This window comes from Hyla sarda, chromosome 9 (assembly GCF_029499605.1).
Source record: "Hyla sarda isolate aHylSar1 chromosome 9, aHylSar1.hap1, whole genome shotgun sequence".
Lineage (NCBI taxonomy): Eukaryota > Metazoa > Chordata > Amphibia > Anura > Hylidae > Hyla > Hyla sarda.
Genome location: NC_079197.1, coordinates 45,622,787 through 45,647,646, shown reverse-complemented (window position 1 = coordinate 45,647,646; position 24,860 = coordinate 45,622,787). Strand labels below are relative to the sequence as shown.

The following is a 24,860-nucleotide window of genomic DNA, read 5'->3' as shown; positions in this document are numbered from 1 at the left end:
TGCCTGTCAGTGTTAAAGGAGCACTCCTTTTTCTTTTCTTTGTTTTTTGGTTGCCTGGCAGTAAGGTGGCAGACTTACTCATGCGGAATGATCCTATTCTTTCATGGCGCCATTATCTTTCAGTTCGGATTCCACTCCTGTCCTGCTAAATGACCAGATCTCCTATACAACCTCTCGTATCGCCCTACTGCTGGACATAAAAAAAAAAACCTAAGCGCTCCTTTAAAGAGAGAGACAACCTTTTAGTATGTTTACTTGCCAGACTAATAGGCAGACCTGAAAAGCCTATGGAGGAGAAGCTTGCAAAAAAAAAAAAAAAAAACCCCTTTGGAGATGGCGATGCGGCTTCCTTGGAAATGAAGATGGACTGGATATATGTTGTAAAAGGTTCGCGGTGGAACCACTTTTATTGATTCAAGAAAATATAAAATATAGAGAAAAATATAAATAAAATATAAAAAATATATAAAAATAGAATTTTTTTAAAATAAAAAAAATATGATATATAAAATATATAATATATATGTATGGCCACTGGCAGCCACGGTAACTCACTAAAACCATTAGCACACATGGATTGCTTTATGGGCTGCCATACTGTAGACAGACAGAGGGATATTGTCTGTGCCATTGAAGGGATTAAACTGACGGAATTGGATTTAAAGGGGTTATCAGTGTTATAAAAAATGTTGTTTTTTGTTTGTTTTTGTTCTTAAGTATAAAAGTCTTCCCATAACAAACTGTTACTTACCTTCCCCTCCATTTCCATACCAATCCACTGTTTAGCCTCTGGTCAGCACTCTGGTCTTTTGCTCCTGTGGTCATGTGATGTTAGCCTCGTTGGTGGTATGGAGCATGACCGCTGAGGCTGACGATTGTTTGTCACTTGACATGGTCTCCTAAAGAAAAACCGGAGTGCTAACTAGAGGCTGAATGTGGGATCAGCGTGAGGAGGCAAGTTTATTATTTTAATGCATTTTTCTTCCTTGGGCAATTATTTATCTCTGATCTTGCCAGTTGAGGCAGGAGCCAGCTTTTCATTGGAGGGTATTCAGGGCAGTGTCCATAAAATCCTCATGACAGATATATTTATGGGTATATCAGTTGTTGGTCTTTAAGGGGTCAATTACAGTCGCCTTCAGGCCGGTGGGTCAGTCCTGACCAGGCCAGGGTGGAGCCAGTGACTACATGTTAGGAAGCAGCTCTTCCAAACAGACATCTTGTGCTGCTGCAAATGAGCATCATCAGCAACTCACAATGCCCCACTCTATAGTATCTTCCTCATCCCGCTGCCACCTCTCCTAAATACAGGGATGGAGCGAAAATCAAATTCACAATTCTGAGGAAAATCAGAATTGCAATTTATTTATATTAACTTAGTTCAGTGGAGACCCCAGTGATACTCAACAGGTTATTTATTGTAGACTTGTTGGCTGCGGCAGAACCAGTTGTATACTAGTGATACCAGGAGTTCAGAGCATTACTAGAATATGGTACTACATGGCACCATGTCACCACCACTTAACAATGCAGTAAAAGCCATATCAATCTGTAATAGGACTTATTTTCTGGTAATATTTAGTGTTCTATGCCGCTTGTCATTTTTGAAAGTAGATCATAGCATGGCACCCGGTATCGACACTTTTTTTTTTTTTTGGGGGGAGTGGGGGTGGTCTTTTCATGTACTCAAATTTTGTGTTGGGGAAACAGGTACAGTATTCTGTACATAGAACTCCCTAGCCTTATTAAGAAGAAATTGCAAATAATTGGCTGCTATTTTCTTGGAAAGAAAATATAATGGAAAGTACAATATAAACTAGTGTTTATTAGTGCTTTAGAATTATCTGACACCTACTGCACCTTGCCTATTGCTATAGGTAGTAACAGGAAGATTAGATTTCCAATTACTTGGTGCTTAAGCAGAAATAAATCAAAGTCAAATGAATTTCCAGAAGAGTAATGAATTTTTTTGGTAAAGTGTGGCATGATACAACACTATCCTTGACCTCACCACGTACCTCAGGCATTAACTAATCCCAGCACTGGGAACGCCCTCTGTTCTTCTAAGGATTGCAACACAAGACTCTGGAGCTTGTATTACTTCGGCTTGGAGACAGTTTCACTGAATTGTGTGCCCTGAAGATATTATATTAGTAACAGAATTCGCTCCATACGCGCTTTAATATCTTGTCATGCAGATTAATAAACAGATATTTATCTATGCAGAATATTATCCCTGTGCATGTACAATCGTCTAGCAATTGACAATAGGTTTTATCTTATAATACTTTTTGGAATAATAATTGACAGAGCATGGCTAAATAAAAAGTGAACTCTTCACTAATTAAAGGCAAAATTAATTGGCATATCCTTAATGTAGACCACCATCAGTTGGTCTGCCAACTCCTGGCATCTTCGCGGTCAGCTGTTTGTCAGGTGCAGTGCCCGGGTAAAAATACAGTTTACAGACCTGGAAGCTTTGGGCTCCATTCATTGGGTAGTGGTTGTGTCTATTTACTGCAGCTCAGCCCCTATTCACATCTGGGAACCACCACTCTCTCAAGGTTGGTTTCAAACTTACATAAGCACAAACACTTTTTTTTTCTCTTTTTGTTTCGTTCGGGGTCTTTTGTGTTTTGGGAAAAATAAAATATCAGTTTTACTTGTTTGCACATTCATGCTCCAAACATCAAGGTCTATAATAAAATATAAAATGCATTTTGTGTACCAATGCTTCCACCAGAAAACTCGTTTTAAAAAGTAATGAAAATAAGATTATGGAGCACTCACCAAAGGAGTCTTGAAAATGTAGCTTTTTTTTTTAAAGGGGTACTCCCGTGGAAAACTTTTTTTTTTAAATGAACTGGTGCCAGGAAGTTAAATATATTTGTAAATCACTTCTATTAAAAAATCTTAATCCTTCCAGTACTTTTTAGGGGCTGTATACTAAAGAGAAATCCAAAAAAGAAATGTATTTCCTCTGATGTCATGACCACACTGCTCTCTGCTGACCTCTGCTGTCCATTTTAGGAACTGTCCAGAGCAGGAAAAAATCCCCATAGCAAACATGCTGCTCTGGACAGTTCCTAAAATGGACAGCATAGGTCAGCAGAGAGCACTGTGGTCATGACATCAGAGGAAATACATTTCTTTTTTGGATTTCTCTTTAGTATACAGCTCCTAAAAAGTACTGGAAGGATTAAGATTTTTTAATAGCAGTGATTTACAATTCTGTTTAACTTTCTGGCACCAGTTCATTTAAAAAAAAATAATGTTTTTCAACGGGAGTACCCCTTTAATCTCTCAATAGTGCAACTCAGCAAGAGATATTCATGCTGGGTAGCTGGATGGAACAAACTCGGAGGGAAAAATTTCACCTAGGCAACAGTTTGTTTACACCGAATTGGTGCTTCCTCAGGCCCGTGATCACATAATCACCATAATCTTCTTTTAACTGATTTATATTGGACTTTTTGCTATATTTCATAAGTCTAATCTACATGGGATCTGCCTTGGAGTGAGTCGTTGTGCAGTCTGGAATTGATGGACTTTCTAGCAGTGCCGGACAGTATTTATTCGATTGCTAGTGTTTAAAAAAAAATTGCAGATTTTTGCACAAGGCACCATTTTTTTAGCACAGAAAAAGATGCAATGTTTTATGCAGAAGCAATTGTTCAAAAATGTAAAACTGTTTTATGGATCGACAATTGTGGATCCTCTATGTGTTTGAATGCACCCTCGTGAAGTGTTCTGAGCAGTGATAATAGGATGGATCTTTGACAGATTAGATGTTTGTCTTGCACGGCCTTTTTTTGTCCAGTACCTTATGCTTATGAGGCTGAAGTGTGAAGTAGTGGAAGTCTGTGGGGGTGCAAGAAAAAGAGTTCTAAGAAAAATGTTTTTATTGTCATTCATCCCTTATTCATACTGTAACATCAGTTTTTGAAAATTTTGTCCATTTTTAATGGGAGGGGTCTTGGGTCGGGCCTTTAGGATTCAAATGCGCATGTGCAAAGTAAAAACGTATACTTTTTCCCGTATGGAACCGTACACATGTGCGTTTCCCATTGACGTCCATGTTAAAAAAATAAAATAAAAAAAAATGCGGTTGCAGTACGGTTTTTAAACCGGAGTCAAAACCGTGGTTGACCACGATTTTGTCTCCGGTTTAAAAACTGTACTGCAACCGCATACGTTTTTTTTAACATGGACGTCAATGGGAAACGCACATGTATACGGTTCCATACGGGAAAAAGTATACGTTTTTACTTTGCACATGCGCATTTGAATCCTAAAGTCCCCACCCAAGACCCCTCCCATTAAAAATGGGCAAAATTTTCGAAAACGTATGTGTTTTTTTTTTCTATAAAAACTGACGGAACTGTATGCACTTTTAAAAACAGTATACTGTTTAAAAACGCATACGGTTTACTTTTTTCCATACTGTTCCATCCGTTTTTTTTGCCATTTCCGGGCGGAATTCCGCGGGCGCAATTCCGAGGTGTGAACTTTAACATTAGTGTGAACGAGTCTCCGCGAGACCCGTTCACACTGTGGAATTTCAGCGGCGGACATTTCCGCCGCTGAAAGTGTTCCGCGCAAAGAAAGAACATCTTCATTCTTTGTGCGGAATCCGCAAGCGGACCATAGCCGTCAATGGTGATGGCTCAGTGCCCCGCAGCCCTAGCGCCGAAGTATTCGGCCAGGCGGAATCTCCGCTCGCTGAATTCAGCGAGCGGAGATTCCGCAGTGTGAACGAGCCCTTAAACAGATTTGTAAATTACTTCTGTTAAAAAAAATCGTAATCCTTTTTAGTACTTATGAGCTGCTGAAGTTGAGTTGTTCTTTTCTGTCTAAGTGCTCTCTGATGACACGTGTCTCGGGAACTGTCCAGAGTAGAAGCAAATCCCCATAGCAAACCTCTTCTACTCTGTGCAGTTCCCGAGACAACCAGAGATGTCAGCAGAGAGCACTGTTGCCAGACAGAAAAGAACAACTCAACTTCAGCAGCTGATAATTATTGGAAGGATTAAAATTTTTTTAATAGAAGTAATTCACAAATCTGTTTAACTTTCTGGAGCCAGTTGAGAGAGATACATACATATATATGTTTTTTTTTTCCTTGAATACCCCTTTAATTTGTCTATTCTACTGCATATTTATCAAGTCTATTCTTTGCCATACATCCTAGCACCATCATAGACTCTCTTTTTGGATTGTCTGTATTTGCTGCGCTCCTACTCCGTTTCAGCATAGGAATTAACCCCTGATAAGCCGGTGACTAGTGGTGCCGTCTCTGCCTCTATCCACACACGTAAATTGGTTTCATAATGGCAACGAAAGCTACTATGAGTAATACACCTACACAGTCTGACAGGTGGTTGTGTAACTGTTTAACTATACTTACCATTGTATCCACATGGCAAATCTTTTCGTTACCATTTGGTCATAGAAATTGGGTGGTGGATGGGATATCCCTGTAACCAGTGTATGGAATGCAAAAATGTTCTCTCTTTTTCTAACCTGTAAAAGAATGTTAAAACATCATTTACTGATTGATACAAATGACTTCCGGGGTTCAGTCTTGGCCACGGCATTTAACATTGCAGCACATGCACTGCTTAGGTACCTGAAATAACAAGCTGCTTTAAATCCTGAATGCAAAGTTGGACATATTCAGCTCAATGTCGGAATGCAGATTTGCACTCATTTCCTGGCACACATTCGAGCTCTGACGTTTTTAGACGTACCTGTTTACTGGCACTTGCTGGCGCTTTGTTTCAAAATTTGTGAGTGTTTTACAGAAAGCGCTTCCAGATTTCCTATTCTTAACTGCTGGAAATAACACAATCCCTCTGATCTGCAAGATCACAAGTCATGTGTATGTGATTTTTGGGAGTTTGTGTTTTTCCATAATTTTAAAACGAATGCTGTTTTTTTTTTTCTGCCGCTATTACCAGCAGGGGTCGCCATTTCCTTATGGGGTGTATAGTAGTAAATGGAGGCAGTCTCTTCCGAAGCTCCTGCACTATTAGAATTTTTCTTGCTTCTTATCATGATAAAATATTGCGTTATTGCTTTGATTTATTTCTACCAGAATAAATTCCTTTTCCCCTAAACTCTCTGAAATCCAATCTGCAGATATTCTATGTCACATGTTTCTTTTATTTTTGCATTTTCTTGCAGATGGCCCTATTAAATAGTTTGAGTAGTGAAGACAGATCACATCTGGAAGAAGGCATCAGGCTTTTACGGAGGACGAGGCGGAACAAAGGCAGCGAAGGCTCTGAGAGTAAGTGTTGCTTTTACTCCAGGGCTTCATATCTTTAAAGGATAAAAAGAAAATGGAAAGGGATAGGAGTAATATAAGGATACGTCAGGCTTCAGGTAAGATTGTGTCATTTTCCATTTCGTCTTCTACTTTGTAGGCTAATATTCGGCTACTCTGGGAAGAATGTAGTTGATTTTAGTGGTAGAACTAGAACAAGGCAAATATAAAATTCCTCTGGAGCTTTAGGTACAATGACTTAAAGTTTATATGTCTTTATTTGGACTTCTTTTTTGCATCTGTTTTATAGTAAGATTTGCTGTAAGGCATGTTTATGCTATATGATGTGATAAAGGCCTTGTCGGGTGGGCTATGCTTAAGATCCAAGAATCCTCCTGACTTACGGCTTCTATATTTGTACGATTGTGGTTTATGGCAAGACAGGGAAAAGGCTTAGCCCAAAATGTCGCTATTGCCATGATTTGTGCTGTGATTGACTTATCCACCATAAGGAGATTTTAGTATGTACCTGCCAGACAGTAATAGCCATAATTAGGAATGATCTGTGCTTGTCTAGGCGCTAATGTCTGTGTTGTGAGATTACCATAACGCTGAGGTTATCTTTTTGTGTACTGGTTATTTCCTATTGGAGTTTGTTCCCTTAAACTACAAATCCCATGATTCCATGTTTGTGTGAGGTGACATTTCTCCCTCCAACACATCAGCCACCCCACCCATTGAAACAAACCTTTGATCCCTTCAATGCAATAAACCAGTGTTTTCTGCCTCCAGCTGTTGCAAAAACAGAATGATCTTCCTCCTACCCAGTGGTTGCTCCATCCATTGAAGCAAAGACAGTCTTTCTCTGATCACCTGACTAGTGATGTAATGTCGTGGGCGTCACTGCAACATGGGATAACCTAAGATGACAGTCATTTTTTATGCTGTTAAAAATAAATATTAGTGCAAAAAATGAATTGTGAGATCAGCATGAAACACAGGTACAGACACTAACCTACAGCCCCTGTAGCATAGTCAAATTCCTCCCTGACTCTAAATCAACTTCCCCTATTAGAGAGTTTCATAGTTGCACTGCTTTTACAGTGAAGAATCCCTATCTATGTTGGTGTAAAACCTTCACTCCTGCAGATGTACAGGATGCCTTCATGTTAAATGTACAGTCCTGGGTAATAAAGGAGAACTCCGGAATATAAAATCCACTTCCTGGTTGCCGGTGGTCGGATGAGTCATAGTGCGCTCAGCCAATCACCAGCCGCAGCGAAGTCAGACTCGACCAGCGATAGGCTGAGCCTATGGCTGAGTGTGAAAACGCTTCAGGACACACAATTCTTCACTACACCGGCACCGAAAACGTCACACTTCCGCTCAGCCTATCGTCGGCCGAGTCGGGACTTCACTGAGGCTGGTGATTGGCTGAGCGCAGTATGACTCATCCGACCACCGGCAACCAGGAAGTGGATCGCGGCGGAGACTGGAGACGGTTACCAGAGGCCCCGGGGAAGCGGAGGAAGGTTTGTACATCTTTATTTTTTTACTGCCGGCACTATGGGGGACAATTTTTATGTTCTGGATTTCTCCTTTAATAGATAATGGGAGAGAGAGCTGTATTGACACTGACAAAGTTGTATTAGGGCTTATTATTTGTAGGACAAGTTGTACGTTTCATTGACACACTTTATTTTATCATGTAATGTATTACAGAGCCAGAATATATATATTTTTTTATATGCAATTGCGCAATTTTGTGGGACAATAATTTTTTTCAGAGTTCATAATACGGTAAATCTGACATGGGTCAGTACAATTCCAATGATGCGATGCTTGAATAATTTTTTTTTCTTTTTATGGTAAAAAATATATAAATAGAAAACTTTACGGACCTCTATTACTTATTACTTGTTCTGACCTCTAACTTTTTATTATTTTTTCCACCTACAAAGCTGTCTTAGAATTAATTTTTTGAGCCATGAGCTGCAGTTTTTAACAGTACAACTGTTGTGTATATGTGACTTTTTGATCACTTTTTATTACGTTTTTTTATTATGAGATTTTTGGAAGCTTTTGAGATGGTGTTTGAAATCCATCTGTCTAAAGTACATTTAGATAATTTCTTGTCCTTGTTCTTCCCTTGGAATTGGATGAATAAATTCTGGTCAATATACCATAAACTGGTTGATATATAATACTGCAAGACCGCTTGTCTGACATCTAGTGTATGGAATTTAGAGTCCAAGAGGGAGATTTATCAAAACCTGTCCGGAGGAAAAGTTGCCCATAGCAACCAATCAGATCGCTTCTTTCATTTTTGAAAAGGCCTCTGAGAAATTAAAGAAGCAATCTGATTGGTTGCTATGGGCAACTCAGCTACTTTGTCTCTGGACAGGTTTTGATAAATCTCCCCCCAGGTTGTTTTAAGGCTTTTGACAAAAGGAAGGCTGGACTTTGGGATCTATGGAAATCCAGCACTAATTTGAATGAATGTAGGATCCATCTTGTGGTTGGTGCGATTTTCTCAAATGTTACAGTAGGGCTTTTTTATAGTTAGTTCCTGAACTTCACTCACCCTTCTGGCCAAGAGATCCATACATGTCTCTGCTTGGACTTCTATGGAGTGAAATGGACAGATCTCCTGGGTGGCCGTGGTTCAGGGCACAACGCAGCCCGCTTCCCCAGCAAACTCAAGTTGTTTTTAATGATAGTGATGCTGTAAGGTAATAAAAAAATGATTGTACTTATATTTTTCTTTCTTGCTTACTATATCAAGATTTTATTTTATTTTTGTTTAATTTTACAGTTTTATTGTATTCTGAGCTACACACATAATAAATCCCATAGTTTTAGGGCATTTATACAGTCATGGCCATAAATGTTGGCACTCCTGAAATTTTTCAAGAAAATGAAGTATTTCTCACAGAAAAGGACTGTAGTAACACATGTTTTGCTATACACATGTTTATTCCCTTTGTATGTATTGGAACTAAACCAAAAAAGGGAGGAAAAAAGAAAATTGGACATAATGTCATACCAAACTCCAAAAATGGGCTGGACAAAATTATTGGCACCCTTAATATGATATTTGGTTGCACACCCTTTGTAAAAAAATATTAACTTAAATTCAGTCGCTTCTTATAACCATCAATAAGCTCCTCACACCTCTCAGCGGAATGTTGGACCACTCTTCCTTTGCAAACTGCTCCAGGTCTCTTATTGGAAGGCGCCTTTTCCCAACAACAACAATTTTAAGATCTCTCCACAGGTGTTCAATATGATTTAGATCTGGACTCATTGCTGGCCACTTCAGAACTCTCTAGCGCTTTGTTACCATCCATTTCTGGGTGCTTTTTGACATATGTTTGGGGTCATTGTCCTGCTGGAAGACCCAAGATCTCAGTCGTAAACCCAGCTTTCTGACACTGGGCTGTACAGTGCGACCCAAAATCCATTGGTAATTCTCAGATTTCATGATGATCCTTGTACACATTCAAGGCACCCAGTGCCAGAGGCAGCAAAACAACCCCAAAACATCATTGAACCTCCCCCATATTTCACTGTAGGTACTGTGCTCTTTTCTTTGTAGGCCTCATTACGCTTTCGGTAAACAGTATAATGATCTGCTTTAGCAAAAAGGTCTATCTTGGTCTCATCTGTCCACAAGACGTTTTCCCAGAAACATTTGGCTTACTCAAGTTCATTTTTGCTAAATGTGGTCTTGCTTTTTTTATGTCTCTGTGTCAGCAGCGGGGTCCTCCTAGGTCTCCTGCCATAGAGTTTCATTTCATTTAAATGTAGACAGATAGTTCGCGCTGACACTGATGCTCCCTGAGCCTGCAGGACAGCTTGAATATCTTTGGAACTTGTTTGGGGCTGCTTATCCACCATCCGGACTATCCTGCGTTGACACCAATTTTTCTCTTCCGTCCATACCCAGGGAGATTAGCTACAGTGCCATGGGTTGCAAACTTTTTAATAATGTTGCGCACTGTGGACAATGGCAAACCTAGATCTCTGGAGAAGGACTTGTAACCTTGAGATTGTGGATATTTTTCCACAATTTTGGTTCTCAGTTCCTCAGACAGTTCTTTTTCTTTCTGTTGTCCATGCTTAGTGTGGCACACACAGACACATAATGCAAAGACTAAGTTAACTTCTCTTCTTTTTACCTGCTTTCAGGTGTGATTTTTTTATATTGCCCACACCTGTTACTTGCCCCAGGTGAATTTAAAGGAGCAACACATGCTTGAAACAATGTTATTTTTTTGCAATTTTGAAAGGGTGCCAATAACTTTGTCCAACCCATTTTTGGTGTTTGGTGTGACATTATGTCCAATTCGCTCTCCCCCCCCCCCCCCTTTTTTTTTGGGTTATAGCAAAACATGTGTTACTGCAATCCTTTTCTGTAAGAAATACTTCATTTTCTTGAAAAATGTCCGATAAAGGCTTTGGCCGAAATGCATCATAACTTGTACTTGCACTGTGTTTAATAAACACATAATATGTGGCAGAAGAATAAAGTGAGTGCTGGGATTTCTTTTCTACCATTGCTATTTACTCCACGTGCACCACCATGGGACTAGAGTGCCGACCCTCTCTGTTTTTTTTTTGTCTTAATGTTAAGACTCTCCTTCTTTAACCTAAAAGTGCTTTAATACGAACCCCTGTTGAGCTGGTAAAAGTTCAAACCCTGTGTCGTCAGTATTGGCTGGCTGCTGCTCATTGCCTGATGAATGTGTGTTTACTATAAGATCATCCCCCAAGACTAAACCCCATCAAATTGAATCAAAACCATGCATTACATATTTATCACTTCTGTACTATAACTGTACTATAGTGATTCCTTCCAGATTACACATTCTAGCATTGTTCTATGGAGCGTCCTTGGATTTATTATCAATTGATTCTGTAAACAGGTCTTTGTCACTTGGTATGGTGGAAGGATAGATATTGTTTGTTAAAGCTGGGAAGGTGTGCATGCTGCAGAAAAAAAATTGGCATTACTTCTGATAATACTGCTTCTGCTTAAAGTGTTGTTCTGAAATATTGAAAGCACATGTTCTTTATCTCTCCAAAGAAGAGAACATCAAGTATTTATTACAGACAGTCTGGTAAAAGTGTGTGCGTTTCTTCTTTTTCTTCTTTATGTGTAGTTAACATTCGTGTTAACTATGAAAGTATTTTCTAGTTCGTTTAATCCCATATATTAGATTTGGAAAACCATAAGTCAGTTTCCTTTCCTTCGGAACTTATTATTACCAGAATTAAGAAGATTGAGGTCATGCTAAACGGAGTCGGCTGTACCACAGTATGTTCTGAAAGTAACGGGGACGTTTTGCCAGAATGATACACTGGATATTTTCCTTGTGTCATCACAAGTCTCACTTCAGTTTGGCAATATGTATTACATGTATTACAAGTATTTAAGTCCGGTTTAACATTGACAGTGTTTGTTTCACAATTGGATATGTATTCAAAGGAAAGAATGAAGAGCATTTTTGCCATTAGTAGCCTACATATGTGTTTAGCAGCCTACTTGATACTCAGTGAGCCATGTATCTGTTACGCCACAAGTAACATGTTCATTTCTCAATTCTGTTGCCAGAGGTCATTTTTGTTAACTTGTCACATATCTTATATGTGTCTCCATTGCTCCATCTCCTGGGCAGATTCTCTCAACTGATGCCAGCTCCCCTGGGCAGAGTTTCCCAACTTAGGGGGATATCTCTAGTTATACCATACGTCTTTTCCTAGCTGGTTTTCCCTGCCATGATTGGTAAAGATAATGCAAAATTAGTTTTTTTTTTTTTCTTTGAGAAATGTTTGTGATGACTGTGTCCATGATATAAGTACTATCAGTAAATTTAGGCATTACCGTATATACTCGAGTATAAGCCGAGTTTTTCAGCACGATTTTTCATGCTGAAAACACCCCCCTCGGCTTATATTCGAGTGAACTCTCCGCCTGTCAATCCCTTCTCAGTGGTCTTCAACTTGCAGACCTCCAGATGTTGCAAAACTACAACTTCCAGCATGCCCGGACAGCCATCGGCTGTCGTAGTTTTGAAACCTCTGGAGGTCCACCGGTTGAAGACCACTGCAGCCTTCGTCATCATCCAGCCCCCCCCCCCCCCTTTGGTTTTGTACTCACCTTCCCTCGGCAGGAAGTTAGGGTTAGCTGGTCCAGGCAGTCTATTCTGCAGGGACCATCCGGTGGGGAGGGTTAGTCTTTGCGGGCTGTCCATTTTCACCAGGGGGCCTCTTCTTCGGGCAGGCCCCGGAGTAGTGACGTTGCCTTGACGACGACGCACAGGGACATTCATGCGCCACGTCCCTGTGTGTCGTCGTCAAGACAACGTCACTAGTCCCGGGCAGGCCCGAAGCGCAGAGAAGAGGCCCCCCAGTGAAAATGGACAGCCCACAAAGACTAACCCTCCCCACCGGATGGTCCCTGCAGAATAGACTGCCCGGACCAGCTAACCCTAACTTTCTGCCGAGGGGAGGTGAGTACAAAACAAAAGGGGGGTCTGGATGATCACGAAGGCCGCAGTGGTCTTCAATCTGCGGACCTCCAGAGGTTTCAAAACTACAACTCCCAGCATGCCCAGACAGGCGATGGCTGTCCAGGCATGCTGGGAGTTGTAGTTTTGCAACATCTGGAGGTCCGCAGGTTGAAGACCACTGATGAAGATATTGACAGCCATGATGAAGGGGGGGATGATGACGGGGGGTCTGGATGATTACATGGGGGGATGATGTATTTCCCACCCTAGGCTTATAGTCGAGTCAATAACTTTTCCTGGGTTTTTGGGGGGAAATTAGGGGCCTCGGCTTATATTCGGGTCGGCTTATACTCAAGTATATACGGTATATACATTGTATGCCACTGCATATAATGCCAAAACAACTGTCTTTAGAAATGTAGTTTAGAATACATGTTTTTTTTTATTTTAAAGTACCTATAGCTCAATGTATACCAGTACACCATGATTCATGATTTGAGCATGCTGGGTGTGTCATTGTTAAAGGAGCCCATACGTCTTAGACTAAAGTTGGCACAGCCCGCTGCTTTCTTAGGTGTTAGGCAGCAGAGCCGATGCTTCATGTATATGGGTCACTCAGGAAAGAGAACTGTTGGCCAAAGAAATGTTTGACTGATGGTTATTAAAAATTATGGCCAAGTGGGATGGCTGCTCGTGTTAATAGATGTCAGAATAATGTTAACAAAATGGTAATTGACAGTTCAGTAAAAACAACCGTTAAACCCGTTGAGCAAATTGTTAATTAAGATGAACAAAGATCCCTCCAGGAGTTAACCGGTGATTTATTTTTATACAGGCTGGGCACTGTGATCCCCTACTGCTGCCATTCTGCTGCTTGATAATGACTGGTCACGCACTTAGGCTACGTTCCAATGTCTGGAATGTCCACACAGAGAATCACTGTGTGCACATTCCGCAGACTACGGGCATTGTCATAACATGGCGGCGCTAAGAGAATGTGCCGTCTCCTAGATAGCAATGCATTCCGCAGAAAGAATGGACAGGTTCATTCTTTTTGCAGACACGGAAATCTGAATTTTTGCGCAAGAAACATCTGGTACAGAAATGTTGCCGTGTGCACAATGCAGCAGAATCCAATTGAAAACAACTCCGCACAGAGATTCCAGATGTGTTAACATGGCCTAATTGGCTGATTACTGACTTCCTTGTGTTGTGAGGACAGTGGGTGAGCAATGAGGATCGGGCGGGGGAATTACATTTAGATATTGTTTTAATTTTTTTTATGTTCGCCCAGTCTGGCCTTTTATTTCCCCAGACAGTAGGCTTCACTCTCCACTGGCCTCCATGTCTTAGCATATGACATGAGACTTTCATGTAAAACCTTGGTAACTCATTGTCACCTGCAAGTATCTGTAAAATCTTTGCATTGTAGAAATATGATTGGAGTACTATTTTACTCTGAAACAGTATTTAATAAAATAACACAAGACTTCTTATCCTTGCTGCCTTACTGATCCTTATTTAATTTATATTTTTCTTCCTATACCACTGGGATGGGGCACGTTTGTAGTGTTGTAGTGTAAAAGACGACCCAGGAACAGGATTGTAGAAGAAGAAAAAAAAACATCCCTGTCTTCATATTCATTTTTTAGCCACTGATTTGTTGGTTGCGAACATCATATCTGAATCCAACAGCATCTGCTGCCATTTATTTTTACCTCTGTGAGATTATTGTAACTGTGCTTGATAAATAATATTTCGGTCACTTACAAATAATAAAGCTCTGTGCAAACAGTGCCACAGACATTAAAATATCACTGGTGGCAGTAATTGACAATAAATATTTGGAAGTCCTTTGCTCTTAAAAAAAAAAAAAATTTAATTGAAAGGGTTACTCTGGGGAAATTGTTCACAGGAAAGAGATGTGGCTGATTACCGGGGTCCAACTGGGATTTCCAAAACAGTGGCCAGCAACTCGCATGTCCTCGGAGCTCTGCGGCCCCAACCTAGGAGATGAGTGGGATTGATGACTCTCAAAGCTAATTACTGGCTTGACTAAGAAGATCAGATATTTATCCCATATCCATTGGATAGGGGATACGTTTATTTCCCTGGAGTACCCCTTTAATTACTATGACCTATGTTTGTGCTTTCTAAATAGGGCTACTGGTTAGAGAACACCAATCTAAACAATTAGAAGATTGCCTTTTTTATTTAAGCCTTACCTGTACGCCATGGGATGGGTAAGGGAGTACGGCGTGGGCTTGGGATTCGGGCCAGCACTGTAATGTCAGCAGCTGACAGTTGCCGGTAATAACTGATATCGGAGATCACTCAGTTAAATGGTTAAATTCCCCGATCAATAGTAATCATTGCATTTAAACCTAAAATCTCGATCATCCCTGGTGTCTAGTTGCTGGGAAAGAGCTCCTCATTGCGTAGTACATTTCATTATTATGGAGTATATGCCCTTGAGGGATAAACTGCTCTCCTTGGTCTGTTTTGTGTATAGGCACAACAACTAATCAAGCCTGTAGATGTGAAGATAGTGGTGCAGCCCCTGGGAGAAACCGGAACTGGATCCTAAATCCACCGATCAGAACAACATATAGGGGAGAAGGCAAAAAAAAGTTATCTGGCGCAATCCAACATAAAGGACTTTTAGCTGCAATGTGTTGCTAGAAAACTGTGTTTACTACAGCCACAAACAACGCGTTTCGGGGGCTAATTTTTAAACATTAGTTTTTTTAGTTCCCCCCCCCCCCCCCCAAAAAAATAAAAAATAAAAAAAATACATAAATTATCCAAGTTTGGAATCATTCTGACCTATAGAATAAAGTTAGCATGTGAGCTTTTACTATATTGTGAACTCAGGAAAAATTGTTCAAAAAATCAATTTTGCCCTACGTATAATTTTTTTCTGGCTTCGGAATATGTTATATGGTAAAATAAAGTGTGTAAATGAATTTGGCCCACAATTAAACCATACTACAAGTTTGTCTATGGGTTTGTTATGGGTCTTAGAAGGTAAGAAAGAAAATATAAGCCACAAATCAAAATTTGAGTGTTCATAAAGGTGTTAAAGTCTTACTGGCCAGCTGAGAGGTTGTTACATTTATCTGTATAGATTACTATGCAGCGGACTGGACGGATGTCTCAGGCCGGGGAGCAGAGCGCAATGCCGCCCACTTTCCCAGCAAATAACTCCCAACTGATACAAATATTTGAAATTCCTTAATTTATGTAAAGCCAAAAGAAATGTGTTCATGCCTCATTTGCTTCTGTATAACTAAAAAACGTGTTTACATTTCTCCATTTTCAGTAACTTCTTACTTTGTTCGATAACAACATGTTTTTTTCCCTCTGATATACAGTATATAAATTTGATATGGTAATACCTAGTCTATGCAGGTAGCATAGTTAAAGGCTCCACTGGAAAACATTTTAATTTTTTTTAATTTTTTTATTATCAACTGGTGCCAAAAAGATAAACCGATTTGTAAATTACTTTTATTTAAAAATCTTAATCCTTCCAGGACTTATCAGCTGCTGTATAATACAGAGGAAGTTCTTTTATTTTTGAATTTCCTTTGTCTGACCACAATGCTTTATGCTGACACCTCTGTCAGGAACTCTCCAGAGTACATGCAAATCCCCATAGCAAACCTCTCCTGCTCTGCTCAGTTCCTAAAATGGACAGATGTGTCAGCAGAGAGCACTGTGGTCAGACATAGAGGAAATTCTAAAAGAAAAGAAGTTCCTCTCTAGTATACAGCAGCTGATAAGTACTGGAAGGGTTAAGATTTTTAAATTGAAGTAATTTACAAATCTGTTTAACTTTCTGGCACCAGTTGAATAAAAAAAAAAAGTGTTTTCCAGGGGAGTACCACTTTAATGAACAAACACATACACGTGCTTTTTAAAGGGTGTATTCACACGTACAGTATCCTGCACATATTTGATGCTCAGGATATGAAGCTGTGTTCAGTCATTTAGTCTACATTGAAATCTGCTGCCTCAAATCCTGCGCATCAAATATGCGCAGGATACTGTATGTGTGAATACACTCTAAGAAAATGCCAGCACAATGCTGCCTTTAGCAGAACAGTCTCATATGAAGAACAGTATCTGGAAAAACGTATTTGAAATTACGAAAAGACATCTAACTTTAAGCGTAAGTTCAAAGTCGTGTGCGATTTTCGGTTTCAGGACTGGTTGATGCAGGCCATGCTGGATGGTACGGTTGCCAAGGCAATCATACTGTACTACGTGAAATTCCCTTTCCTGGTTAATGTGATTTGTGCCAGGTGGCTCTGTTCTGTTCCCAGCGCAAGTCAAACAGTTAGTTTGGTCTCCTCCTGGCCTGGCAGAGACACAGCTCTCACAGGCTTCAGTGACGTTGCGTCTGCTGGGGAACGCCCACTTCCTCCTGCCAGAAGCTAACACTAGGTGAGCAAGGGGAAAGGTATGATACAAAGATTTTATAAGCTCGGAAATTATTTTTAAGAACAGGAGGGATGTTAGGTGTAGTTAGGGAATATAATCTGAGTTAGTTTAGAAAATATGGTTTGACAGGTACTCTTTAACCCCTTAAGGACACATGACGTTCTCATACGTCTCCATTTCTGAGTCCTTAAGGACACATGATGTATGAGAACGTCATGTGTTTTACCGGCCCCCCGCAACCATCTGGAGCGGAGCCGGTGCCCGATGCCTGCTGAAATCGTTCAGCAGGCATCGGGGCATATCGCCCAGGGGGGTCATGATGACCCCCCATGTCGGCGATGGCCGCAGATCGCTGGACAATTCAGTCCAGCGATCTGCGGCAGATTCCGGGTCTATCGGGTCTCCAGTGACCCGGTGACCCGGAATTATTGGCTGATCGGGGCCGTCAGAGATGGCCCCCAACAGCCATAGCCTGCAGTGGTGAGGTGGCACTGGTGCACTGGTTCATTCTTTTTGCAGACACGGAAATCTGAATTTTTGCGCAAGAAACATCTGGTACAGAAATGTTGCCGTGTGCACAATGCAGCAGAATCCAATTGAAAACAACTCCGCACAGAGATTCCAGATGTGTTAACATGGCCTAATTGGCTGATTACTGACTTCCTTGTGTTGTGAGGACAGTGGGTGAGCAATGAGGATCGGGCGGGGGAATTACATTTAGATATTGTTTTAATTTTTTTTATGTTCGCCCAGTCTGGCCTTTTATTTCCCCAGACAGTAGGCTTCACTCTCCACTGGCCTCCATGTCTTAGCATATGACATGAGACTTTCATGTAAAACCTTGGTAACTCATTGTCACCTGCAAGTATCTGTAAAATCTTTGCATTGTAGAAATATGATTGGAGTACTATTTTACTCTGAAACAGTATTTAATAAAATAACACAAGACTTCTTATCCTTGCTGCCTTACTGATCCTTATTTAATTTATATTTTTCTTCCTATACCACTGGGATGGGGCACGTTTGTAGTGTTGTAGTGTAAAAGACGACCCAGGAACAGGATTGTAGAAGAAGAAAAAAAAACATCCCTGTCTTCATATTCATTTTTTAGCCACTGATTTGTTGGTTGCGAACATCATATCTGAATCCAACAGCATCTGCTGCCATTTATTTTTACCTCTGTGAGATTATTGTAACTGTGCTTGATAAATAATATTTCGGTCACTTACAAATAATAAAGCTCTGTGCAAACAGTGCCACAGACATTAAAATATCACTGGTGGCAGTAATTGACAATAAATATTTGGAAGTCCTTTGCTCTTAAAAAAAAAAAAAATTTAATTGAAAGGGTTACTCTGGGGAAATTGTTCACAGGAAAGAGATGTGGCTGATTACCGGGGTCCAACTGGGATTTCCAAAACAGTGGCCAGCAACTCGCATGTCCTCGGAGCTCTGCGGCCCCAACCTAGGAGATGAGTGGGATTGATGACTCTCAAAGCTAATTACTGGCTTGACTAAGAAGATCAGATATTTATCCCATATCCATTGGATAGGGGATACGTTTATTTCCCTGGAGTACCCCTTTAATTACTATGACCTATGTTTGTGCTTTCTAAATAGGGCTACTGGTTAGAGAACACCAATCTAAACAATTAGAAGATTGCCTTTTTTATTTAAGCCTTACCTGTACGCCATGGGATGGGTAAGGGAGTACGGCGTGGGCTTGGGATTCGGGCCAGCACTGTAATGTCAGCAGCTGACAGTTGCCGGTAATAACTGATATCGGAGATCACTCAGTTAAATGGTTAAATTCCCCGATCAATAGTAATCATTGCATTTAAACCTAAAATCTCGATCATCCCTGGTGTCTAGTTGCTGGGAAAGAGCTCCTCATTGCGTAGTACATTTCATTATTATGGAGTATATGCCCTTGAGGGATAAACTGCTCTCCTTGGTCTGTTTTGTGTATAGGCACAACAACTAATCAAGCCTGTAGATGTGAAGATAGTGGTGCAGCCCCTGGGAGAAACCGGAACTGGATCCTAAATCCACCGATCAGAACAACATATAGGGGAGAAGGCAAAAAAAAGTTATCTGGCGCAATCCAACATAAAGGACTTTTAGCTGCAATGTGTTGCTAGAAAACTGTGTTTACTACAGCCACAAACAACGCGTTTCGGGGGCTAATTTTTAAACATTAGTTTTTTTAGTTCCCCCCCCCCCCCCCAAAAAATAAAAAATAAAAAAAATACATAAATTATCCAAGTTTGGAATCATTCTGACCTATAGAATAAAGTTAGCATGTGAGCTTTTACTATATTGTGAACTCAGGAAAAATTGTTCAAAAAATCAATTTTGCCCTACGTATAATTTTTTTCTGGCTTCGGAATATGTTATATGGTAAAATAAAGTGTGTAAATGAATTTGGCCCACAATTAAACCATACTACAAGTTTGTCTATGGGTTTGTTATGGGTCTTAGAAGGTAAGAAAGAAAATATAAGCCACAAATCAAAATTTGAGTGTTCATAAAGGTGTTAAAGTCTTACTGGCCAGCTGAGAGGTTGTTACATTTATCTGTATAGATTACTATGCAGCGGACTGGACGGATGTCTCAGGCCGGGGAGCAGAGCGCAATGCCGCCCACTTTCCCAGCAAATAACTCCCAACTGATACAAATATTTGAAATTCCTTAATTTATGTAAAGCCAAAAGAAATGTGTTCATGCCTCATTTGCTTCTGTATAACTAAAAAACGTGTTTACATTTCTCCATTTTCAGTAACTTCTTACTTTGTTCGATAACAACATGTTTTTTTCCCTCTGATATACAGTATATAAATTTGATATGGTAATACCTAGTCTATGCAGGTAGCATAGTTAAAGGCTCCACTGGAAAACATTTTAATTTTTTTTAATTTTTTTATTATCAACTGGTGCCAAAAAGATAAACCGATTTGTAAATTACTTTTATTTAAAAATCTTAATCCTTCCAGGACTTATCAGCTGCTGTATAATACAGAGGAAGTTCTTTTATTTTTGAATTTCCTTTGTCTGACCACAATGCTTTATGCTGACACCTCTGTCAGGAACTCTCCAGAGTACATGCAAATCCCCATAGCAAACCTCTCCTGCTCTGCTCAGTTCCTAAAATGGACAGATGTGTCAGCAGAGAGCACTGTGGTCAGACATAGAGGAAATTCTAAAAGAAAAGAAGTTCCTCTCTAGTATACAGCAGCTGATAAGTACTGGAAGGGTTAAGATTTTTAAATTGAAGTAATTTACAAATCTGTTTAACTTTCTGGCACCAGTTGAATAAAAAAAAAAAGTGTTTTCCAGGGGAGTACCACTTTAATGAACAAACACATACACGTGCTTTTTAAAGGGTGTATTCACACGTACAGTATCCTGCACATATTTGATGCTCAGGATATGAAGCTGTGTTCAGTCATTTAGTCTACATTGAAATCTGCTGCCTCAAATCCTGCGCATCAAATATGCGCAGGATACTGTATGTGTGAATACACTCTAAGAAAATGCCAGCACAATGCTGCCTTTAGCAGAACAGTCTCATATGAAGAACAGTATCTGGAAAAAACGTATTTGAAATTACGAAAAGACATCTAACTTTAAGCGTAAGTTCAAAGTCGTGTGCGATTTTCGGTTTCAGGACTGGTTGATGCAGGTCATGCTGGATGGTACGGTTGCCAAGGCAATCATACTGTACTACGTGAAATTCCCTTTCCTGGTTAATGTGATTTGTGCCTCATCAACTGTATCCCCCCCCCCCCCCCAACAGTGTGGCCTGTGTCTCACCATGCTGGAACTAAAGATCACGGGGGCTCACAACTTTGGGCTTATGCTTTAAAGTATTATATATATGGTATGTATAATATGATAGGAGTCCATCAAACCACAGTAATTGATTATTCATATAGAGATGACAGCTGGTAAAGAAACATTCTCATGCTGAACTATGAGATTTGCTGATGATAGCAGTAAAGTCATCAGACAGCTATCCAGATGCAAGGGTAACCTTACAATGCCCAAAACCACTCCTTGAATTGTAAGTGATGTAACTCTGATAAAAAATATGATAGTAATATGTAACATAAAGACTTAAAGGGGTACTCTGGCCCTAAGACATCTTATCCCCTATCCAAAGGATAGGAGATAAGATGTCTGATCGTGGGGGTCCAACCGCTGGGAACCCCTGCAATCTCTCATGCAGCACCCACCTGTCTCAACTGCACAAATCGATGATTGCTCCGTGTCTGGAGCCTCACGACCACGTATTGTGATGTCACACCCTCTCCCATAGGCTTGCATTGAGGAGGTGGGATGTCACAAGGGGGCGGAGTTGGGACATCACAAGGGGGCGCAGTCGTGATGTTACTATACTCCAGTCCCGTGGTCGTCAGCCTTCAGACATAGAGCGATCATCGCTTCGTGCAGCTGAGACAGGTGGGTGCTGCATGAGAGATTGCGGGGGTTCCCTGCGGCGGGACCCCCACGATCAGACATCTTATCCCCAATCCTTTGGATAGGGGATAAAATGTCATAGGGCCAGAGTACCCCTTTAAGTCCTTTATGTTAAATATTACTATCATATTTTTTGTCAGAGTTACATCACTTACAATTCAAGGAGTGGTTTTGGGCATTGTAAGGTTACCCTTGCATCTGGACAGCTGTCTTATGACTATATTGCTATCATCAGCAAATCTCATAGTTCTGCATGAGAATGTTGCTTTACCAGCCGCGATCAGACATCTTATCCCCTATCCTTCGGATAGGGGATAAGGTGTCTTAAGGCCGTAGTAACTCTATGAAGTGCACTTTAAAGGGAATCAGTCATTGGCATTACCTGCACTAACCTATTGGTATAGGCTTGCAGTGCGGGTGACACTAATGACAATGGTACTTACAGTTTTCCAGTGCGTTTTATTCTTTTTGACCAATATTCTCAGTTTTCTTAGTATTCTATTGAAGGAGCTTGGTGCACGGTGATGTCCAGCTTGAATCTTTATAGTAAATGCCATCTCCCCTGTGATGAGCCAGAATGGAGCTCCACAGGAGACATGGAGTGTAATCTTCTCTGCTTGTGAGAGAGATTTCTCAGTGAAGAAGAGGGGTGTACTTGCAGAGGGGAACTCTATTCTGCGGTGAAGGAGGCTTTTACTATGAAGATTCAAGGCGGACGTCATCGTGCACCCGGGGCTTAATCATTGGGCACTAATCTCCTTTATTAGCATATTAAGAAAAACGAGAATATTGGTGGAACGGGCAAACGCATTAGAAAACTAAGTATTGTCATCACTGTCACAATCCTTTTGATGTCCCTTTGTTATCTTGACTTCAGGTTTTAAAGGGTCTTTCCAGTTTTATATAAAATAGTTGTCAATGCACTCTAATATTGGTGGCCTTTCCATAGAAGAAGAAGAAAAAATAAAAAGCTATCAAAAATCACTGCAGTAAGAAGGGGTTAAGTATAGGCCATTAACATTAAAGTAATAGAAAAGCAGTTTAATCAATGTCTGTAAAATATAAGGTTTGCACTGTTTTGTAATATATTTGGTTTCAATTATTTTGAAGAGATTAGTTTGCTTTTAGTAAGGACTCCCGGTTTACAGTTCCAGGCCACAGACAAGTATATACGGTAGCTTATCCTGCTCCCAACCAAGAAGTGGACACTGTTGTATGCAATTTAGGCAATGCTAAAATTTTAGACAGCTAGAAGATCAAGGATTCTGGCAGTTTCATTTTACATTAGTTTTGGAATAATACCAGTAAACGCCAGCTTTACTATGATGTAGTGTGTGCAAAGTTCTAAAACATATCAAGATGTGAATAAACATTGCCACAGGGCATCCTCAAATTCAAAGAGCCACTAAACTAAACTTTTAATATATTGTTCCTTATGTAATTATAAGACACTTTGCTATTTACTTGCTGATAAAATTCTCAACCTTTTTATATATTTTTTATGTGATTGAAAATACAGCCACTAGGTGGCTCTGTTCTGTTCCCAGCGCAAGTCAAACAGTTAGTTTGGTCTCCTCCTGGCCTGGCAGAGACACAGCTCTCACAGGCTTCAGTGACGTTGCGTCTGCTGGGGAACGCCCACTTCCTCCTGCCAGAAGCTAACACTAGGTGAGCAAGGGGAAAGGTATGATACAAAGATTTTATAAGCTCGGAAATTATTTTTAAGAACAGGAGGGATGTTAGGTGTAGTTAGGGAATATAATCTGAGTTAGTTTAGAAAATATGGTTTGACAGGTACTCTTTAACCCCTTAAGGACACATGACGTTCTCATACGTCTCCATTTCTGAGTCCTTAAGGACACATGATGTATGAGAACGTCATGTGTTTTACCGGCCCCCCGCAACCATCTGGAGCGGAGCCGGTGCCCGATGCCTGCTGAAATCGTTCAGCAGGCATCGGGGCATATCGCCCAGGGGGGTCATGATGACCCCCCATGTCGGCGGTGGCCGCAGATCGCTGGACAATTCAGTCCAGCGATCTGCGGCGGATTCCGGGTCTATCGGGTCTCCAGTGACCCGGTGACCCGGAATTATTGGCTGATCGGGGCCGTCAGAGATGGCCCCCAACAGCCATAGCCTGCAGTGGTGAGGTGGCACTGGTGCCACCTCACGAACGCCCTGATTCGTCTGCCGGATTACCGGCCGACCAATCAGGACGCCTGCTGCGGGTGTCACTCGCACAACCCGCTCCGCCCCTCTTCCGGAGGACGTGAGCGGGTGCGGGACGTGCACCCCGGGTGCTGGGGACCCCGATCCCCGGTGTCCCTGTTGGGATCGGTGCCCCAGGAGCAGCGGTGGCGGCGACGACGACGAGGGACTGATCTGATGCGGCTGGATCGTTGGAGGTGAGTGACAGCCTCCTGCTGTTGCTTAGCAACAGCTCCCAGCATGCAAAAAGGGCATGCTGGGAGCTGTAGTTATGCAATAGCAGGAGGCAGACCACCACAACTCCCAGCATTCCTTTATGGGCATGCTGGGACTTGTAGTTTTGCAACAGCTGGAGGCACATTCTTTCTATGGAAAAGTGTACCTCCAGCTGTTGTATAACTACAACTCCCAGCTTGCACAATCAGCTAAAGTGCATGCTGGGAGGTGTAGTGGTGCATCTGGTGGTTGCATAACTACAACTCCCAGCATGCCCGTTGGCTGTCTGACTGCTGAGAGTTGTAGTTTTGCAACAGCTGAAGGCACACTGAGTTAAGTAGCAAACCAGTGTGCCTCCAGCGGTTGCAAAACTACAACTCCCAGCATGCACTGATAGACCGTACATGCTGGAAGTTTGTAGTTTTGCAACAGATGGATGTTCCCCCCCCCCCCCCCCCAATGTGAACGTACAGGGTACACTCACATGGGCGGAGGATTACAGTAAGTATCTGGCTGCAAGTTTGAGCTGCGTCAAATTTTCTGCCGCAGCTCAAACTGCCAGCGAGAAACTACTGTGAACCCCCGCCTGTGTGACTGTACCCTAAAAACACTACACTACACTAACACAAAATAAAATAAAAAGTAAAAAACACTACATATACACATACCCCTACACAGCCCCCCTCCCCTCCCCAATAAAAATGAAAAACGTCTGGTACGCCACTGTT

The 24,860-nt window shown here is 41.1% G+C and overlaps 1 protein-coding gene across 1 annotated transcript in view; it reads left to right on the top strand.

The window, feature by feature from the left end:
* EDA (ectodysplasin A) overlaps nucleotides 1-24,860 on the top strand; it is a 146,200-nt gene that overhangs the window by 62,647 nt on the left and 58,693 nt on the right. Inside the window, exon 2 of the mRNA XM_056540135.1 lies at nucleotides 6,187-6,292. Within this exon, the coding sequence (XP_056396110.1) occupies nucleotides 6,187-6,292 (106 nt within the window). The remainder of the gene's footprint in view (nucleotides 1-6,186; nucleotides 6,293-24,860) is intronic.